The sequence below is a fragment of the Chrysochloris asiatica genome, unplaced genomic scaffold, assembly GCF_000296735.1.
Source record: "Chrysochloris asiatica unplaced genomic scaffold, ChrAsi1.0 scaffold00094, whole genome shotgun sequence".
Lineage (NCBI taxonomy): Eukaryota > Metazoa > Chordata > Mammalia > Afrosoricida > Chrysochloridae > Chrysochloris > Chrysochloris asiatica.
The window spans coordinates 6271552-6277792 of record NW_006408612.1 but is presented as its reverse complement, the minus strand read 5'-3'; the positions used below and the strand labels follow the sequence as shown (position 1 = coordinate 6277792).

Here is a 6241-nt window from a genome sequence, read left to right as displayed (position 1 = left end):
TCTCCTCTGTGGACTTGTCTGATTCTTCCTGTTCTGGAATGCCAATAATTCTTAAGTTATTCCTCTTCAGGTTGTCCAACATGAATCTTACGCCCTCTTCAGATATTTTTAACCTTTTTTTGTGTTTGCTCTTCTATCTTAATAGTGTTGAGAGATTTGTCTTCTAGCTCACTTGTTTTGGCTTCTAATTCTTCAGTTCTACTCCTTTGCCCTTTCAGTGTGTGGCCATTTCTGATATTCTATTATTAATCATTTGAACCTCTTTCTGTTGGTTTTGAATTGTTTCCCATGCTGCATGTATTTTATTTGATTTTTCCTGTAGAGCTTTCTTGACTTCTTCCTTATTTTCCTCAATTGCATTGTATAGTGTTTTGATAAATTTTATAATCATTTTTCTGAATTCCTCTTCAGGCATTTCCAAAGCTTGCTCATCTTCCAGTATGGAGTGTAGGTCTACTTCCAGCTCATTTGCCTCAGTCACTTTATCTCATTTCTGGACATGTGGTGATATGATCATCTACTTCTGATTTTGGGGCATATTCAGGAGTTATCTGTGGCCTTATTCAGGAGTTATCTGTGGCCTTAATACTTAGGTGTGTATGTAGTTGGTATTTTTTATGCTTTCTGATTGCCTTCATGTAGATGTGATCAGGAGATGGGCTTCTCTTTTCACTCATCTTCCTGAGAAATTTCAAGATGCCACTATTGGTCGTTGTAATGTAACTCAGGATTTAATTTTCGGCCTGTTTCCTTTTTAGTCTGCCTGTCCCATTCCACAATCCCTGTTCAAGCCTTTTTCTTAGTGATAAACAGTTCAGGGCCGGCTGTGGACAAGATAGTGGAAGCTGTCACTTTAAATTTTGAGGATCTCTGTGCAAATGTGTAGTAGAACCCTCCGGGGGTGGGGTGTCCACTCACTCAGACACTCCCTCTCGTCACCAGAATGAAGGTGCACAGAAGACAGCAAGAGACTGATGAACAGATATCAAAAAAAAAAAAAAAAAAGAATGTTCACACACCTTTATCTCCGCGGTTCTGTCAGGCATCTGTGGCTGCTCTGATCCTTCTCCTGCTTGGTCTTGCCCAAGGTCACAGCTCCTGGAGCAGCTGAGCATCTTGAATTAGAAAGCAATGGATTTCTTGCTTCTGCTACAAATTCCCCTAGCTGTAATCCTTCCAGCCTTCTAAACATTCTTTTATATGTGGTTCAGAGTTCTGGCACCATCCCCGGAGCCTGCTTAGTCCGGTCTTCTCTGTTGTTGCCGATAGAGCTCTTCACTGCACTTCCACCTGATTCACCATCTTGTTTGTTCTCAACAATGTATTTTAATAGTGAAAGGTTACTTTATTTCTGTTAAGCACTTCAGAGCTCTATTCAAACCTTTTATTTTCTCTTTGTAGTACAAGTGTTGGCATTATAAAGCTTTCTGATCAAACAAACACAGAGAAACAGCAAGTTTTAAATTGCTGCCTAAGCATAAATATTTAGATAACTGTATTTTGTCTTTATGAAACTTAAGGTAAAATAGAATATAGTTGTGTTTGTCATCCACTGAACAAGTCTATTTAAGAAGCTAAGAGAAAAGTTTACTAAGGTAGGGGTGTGTGTGCATACACTCATACTTTTATGATACAATTCAGGAGTGTACAAACTTGTTCAAGGTCCACATACAGCTGATAGCTACATTTTTAGGTAATAGTAGTTTTTACATAATTAAAGTTTTGTTGTTTTTTTCTTTAAAGAAAAGGAAAAAGAAAAATATGGCCTTTTGTTGTTAAGTGCTTTCTTATGCTCACTATACAAGGAGACTTCAAAAATTCATTGAAAAATGGAATTGACAGATAATAGAATTTTTCCACAAACATTTTGAAGCCTCTCATAGTTAGGCTAGATATAATTTTTATTTGTATCTGTATTGGCTATAAGTTCCATGGGGCAGTACTATATCTATCTTGCTCACTGCTCTATTGTTAATTTCTAAAATAGTTCTTATAAATATTTTTTAATGAAACTGAATGAATGAATGAATGAATGGAAGGATAGAGAGAGAAAAGGAGGATATATTTTCCTAAGCAACCTCAAGCTCTTGTTGTTGTTACCTGCCATCCAGTGATTTCCTGCTCAGTGTGTCCCCATGTGTTTCATAGTAGAGCTGCTCCATAGGGTATTTGCAGAAACTGACGGCCAGTCCTTTTCTCTTGGTACCATTGAGTGGATGCAAATTACCAGCCTTTGATTTGACAGTAGAGCACAAACTATTAGTGCACCTGGAGATCCAAGCTCCTCATTAGGCTTAAGAATACACAGTAGTAACTCTCTGACACTTTCTGTTTAGTCACTATTCTGGTAGCGTAGTGGTTACGAATCGGGTTGCGAACCTTAAGGTCAGCGGTTCAAAACTACCAGCTGCTCCACGGGAGAAAGATGAGGCTTTCTATTCCCGTAAGGATTTACACCCTTGGAAACCCTGTACAGGGTCGCTATGGGTCGGAACCGACTCGACGGCACTCAGCAACAACAACAACCAAGAACAAAATCTGTATGCCAGGTGACAGGATAAAACTTTTGGCAGTTTTGTGTTCCAAGATAGGTAGGTCAGTTGGTAAGGGAGAGAAGAAAGTTCTGACAATATATCTTATTTATAGTCTTCTTGTTATTGTTAAGTGCTGTCTAGTCAGTTCTGATACTTAGTGACCCTGTATAGGGTTACCAAGGAGTGACTGGTGAGCTTGAACTACTGACCTTGCAGTTCAGACCTACTTTGCAGTCCAGCGCCTTAACCTGCAGTACCACACCAGGATTCCTATTTATAGTTTGGCAACAGAATATTCCTTTAGGAAAGCCTTCTTTTTACTCTTAAGTTTCTAAAGAATTGACTTAATAGAGCATAATCTGCTTTGCTTAAAGCCAACTGACCTAAACACATGTAAATACCTCATAGCAACACTGTACTGTTTGTCCAAATAGTTAGGAGGGGGAGAATTCAAAAAATTCCTAGAAAAAGTCCATGATCTTTTCATTCCTTTTCTCTACAAAAGTCCCTCGTATGTATCGGTCCTCATCAAGTTACATAAAAAATTAACCATCACAGCTTAATTTAAAAATATAATTAATTATAGAAAGATAAGTTTTCAGGTTTCTCCTTTGGATCATATACCTTTGGCTGCAAAATAATGTCATCCACATCATTGCCAGTTCATATCCTGTCTCCATATTCAAGTTGTTCTGTGGCAACCCATAAGAGGTTTGTTTGGAATATCTTTGTCATATAGTCCTAGACACAAGACTGTATGACTAGTGAATTAAGTTTTTTTTCCCCTTTGATTAAATTGAAATAGGCCAATCCATTGGGGGAACCAGCCAAAATGAAAATATGGGCTCCTGTGTGGTTCCCACCATAAAGATGGGTACTAAAAAATTACCTGGCCCCTGGCCCCTAAAAAAGGACTGAGCTAAATCTCAAGCACTTAACAAAATCTGAGATCACAGAATGTGTACATACTTTCACTCCTTAATTTTAGAAAAATCTGTTCTTAAGGAAATTCTACATATGTAATGTAAAATATTTCATTTCAGAATAGCATAGAAAACAATTTTCTGTGTTGAAATTGTTACTAATTTCAGCTTAGTAATTTATAATAAGGAGCTCTGGTAGCGTAGTGGTTACGAGTTGGGCTGCCAACCTCAAGGTCAGCAGTTCGAAACTACCAGCGATTCCGTGGGAGAAAGACGAGGCATTCTGCTCCTGTAAAGATTTACAGCCTCAGAAACCCTGTGCAGGGTCACTATGAGTCGGAACCGACTCCATGGTACTTAACAACAACAACAACAATTTATAATCAGTAGTTTTTAAGAATTGCATAATGCCATAAAGTCTGTTTAAAAGTATGCTTGGAAATATATAAGATCTGTAAATGATCAGCTTTATTGTATCTTCAATTTCTTCATGCTTGTTTCTACCAAAATGGAAATTTGGTGGTGGTAGTGTGCTGTGGAGTTGGTTCCAACTCAAGGTGACCCTGCATATGGTTTCTGAGACTGTAAATCTTTACATGAACAGAAAGCCTCAAATTGTGAGGTTGGCGCAGGACCAGCAGTGTTTTGTTCTGTTGTGCATAGTGTTGTTACAGGTTGGAACTAACTCAGTGGCACTTAACAGCAACAATGATGAGCATCTTGCATAGCTCATTTATTTCAAGGAAGGAGTTAAACCACAGGATGATTTTCATGTTGCCTTAAAATATTGACACACACTAAGAGATTAGAAAAACTTAGTAGTTCTTCTGTCTACTACCATTTGCTGCCTATATCAGTTTACGAATTTGACACAATACATGTATAACATGTTCTCATTTTGGTTTATTATAGGCTTCTCCAGCTCACACAACTCCACAGACCCAGAATACAAGTGGCCGTCGAAGAAGAGCAGCTAATGAAGATCCTGATGAGAAAAGGAGGAAGTTTTTAGAGAGAAATCGAGCAGCAGCTTCAAGATGCCGACAAAAAAGAAAAGTCTGGGTTCAGTCTTTAGAAAAGAAAGCAGAAGACTTGAGTTCATTAAATGGTCAACTGCAGGTATGGTACATATATATGAATTTTGTTTTATTTATCTTTAATAATCAAGAGCATGGTTTTTCCCTATTTTCTCTAGCTAGCTATCCAATATTTTAGGGCATAATAGTGGAATATATGGACTCTCTAGTAAGTCACACTTTTATAAACTTAGTTGAGTGGTGAAGTGAAGTAAAGCTATCCACCCAGAAAAAATGAGATTTAAAATCGCTACCTGTATGACACAAAGGGCCGTAAACTTTCTGGCCTGAAGTTGTGATAGAAATTTCTAACGAAACATTTTTAAATTTAAAGATATCTCTGGTATTTTACTTTTTTCTTGGTTTGTTTTTTTTTTCTATCACAACTGTAAAGTTGTGTCAGTAACAGTTTTTTAAGTTCTTTTGACCTTTTAATTATAAATTGTTTCTTTTGTTTGTTTGTTTTATTCAAAGTGAATATAATGCTCGTGAAAGGTGCCAGATTGACAGCTTTGGAAACTGAAGGACTCTATTTATCCACAAACCAGGTACAATATGGCCAGTGGCAGTACATACGGTTTCAGACTGCCCTGCCAATGTGCCTCATATATGTTTCTTAGGTACCTCACAGGCGGGGTACAAAGGTTTTAAGGCTCCTTCCGCATCCTTCTTTGACTCCCATGGTAAGATTTACAGTGATGGTACTTCACAGCATCAAGTCTGTGTCCTTCCTTCCTTGCTTCCCTTTTGGTTTTGTTTGGTTGGTTTTTTAATGTTGTGAATATTTTTCACTAAAATCTTCCTAAAATGCCAATTGCTGAACATTGAGTAGACATTTTATTATAATGAACTAATTATTATTAATATAACTCAATCTTCTGAATTGTCTGTCCCCAGATAAAATGAAATTTTTTTTGTATAATAATGGTTGCAAGGATCCTGTTCTCTTCTTTATCTTAAATAGAAATGTCAGCAATATAAATAGCTGTTCACATGCTTAGGGAAAAGTTTCTGGCTTCAGGCTTAACCTTTAACCAAATGTCAATTTTCTAACATAAGTTTTTTTACACACGAGGCAGGTATCTTTAAAATTAAAACTTCTGTGCTTTGAGTATTAACATGTTAGCTTTGAATCAAATAAATTATCTTGTAAGACTTACTTTAAACCATTTTAGCCATGTAGAAAAAATTTTAAACACTACTTACTTCATATAGACTTTAAATATGTACTTAAATACTTGTTGTCTTTGTTGTTGTTGAATGCCATTCAGTCAGTTCCAACTCACAGTGAACCCTGTATAGGGTTTCCAAGGAGTAGCTGGTGAGCGTGGACCACTGACCTTGCAGTTCAAACTGACCTTGCAGTCCAGCGCATTAACTCACAGTGCCACAAAACCCTTAGCTATATTATCATTATCTGAGAAATGAATTTTCATGTTCAAGAACTATCTTCAAAGTTTCTTAGAAAAAACTGAATTGGTTACTATGGGTCGGACTCAACTCAACAACACTTAACAACAACAACAACAACAACAAAGGAGCTCTAGTACGGGGTCCTGGTGTTGCACTGTGGGTTAATGTGCTAGACTGCAAAGCCTTTTGAACTGCAAGGTTGGCAGTTCAACTTCACCAGCTGCTCCTTGGAAACCCTACACCGGGTCACTATGGGTCGGAATCGACTCGATGGCACTTAACAACAACAACAAAG

At 37.5% G+C, this 6241-nt stretch overlaps 1 protein-coding gene across 2 annotated transcripts in view; it reads left to right on the top strand.

The window, feature by feature from the left end:
* The window catches only part of ATF2 (activating transcription factor 2), a 116186-nt gene that overhangs the window by 87651 nt on the left and 22294 nt on the right, over positions 1–6241 (top strand). For both annotated transcript variants that reach the window (XM_006866660.1, XM_006866661.1), the window contains one exon: positions 4370–4576. In XM_006866660.1, coding sequence (XP_006866722.1) covers positions 4370–4576 — 207 coding nt within the window. The remainder of the gene's footprint in view (positions 1–4369; positions 4577–6241) is intronic.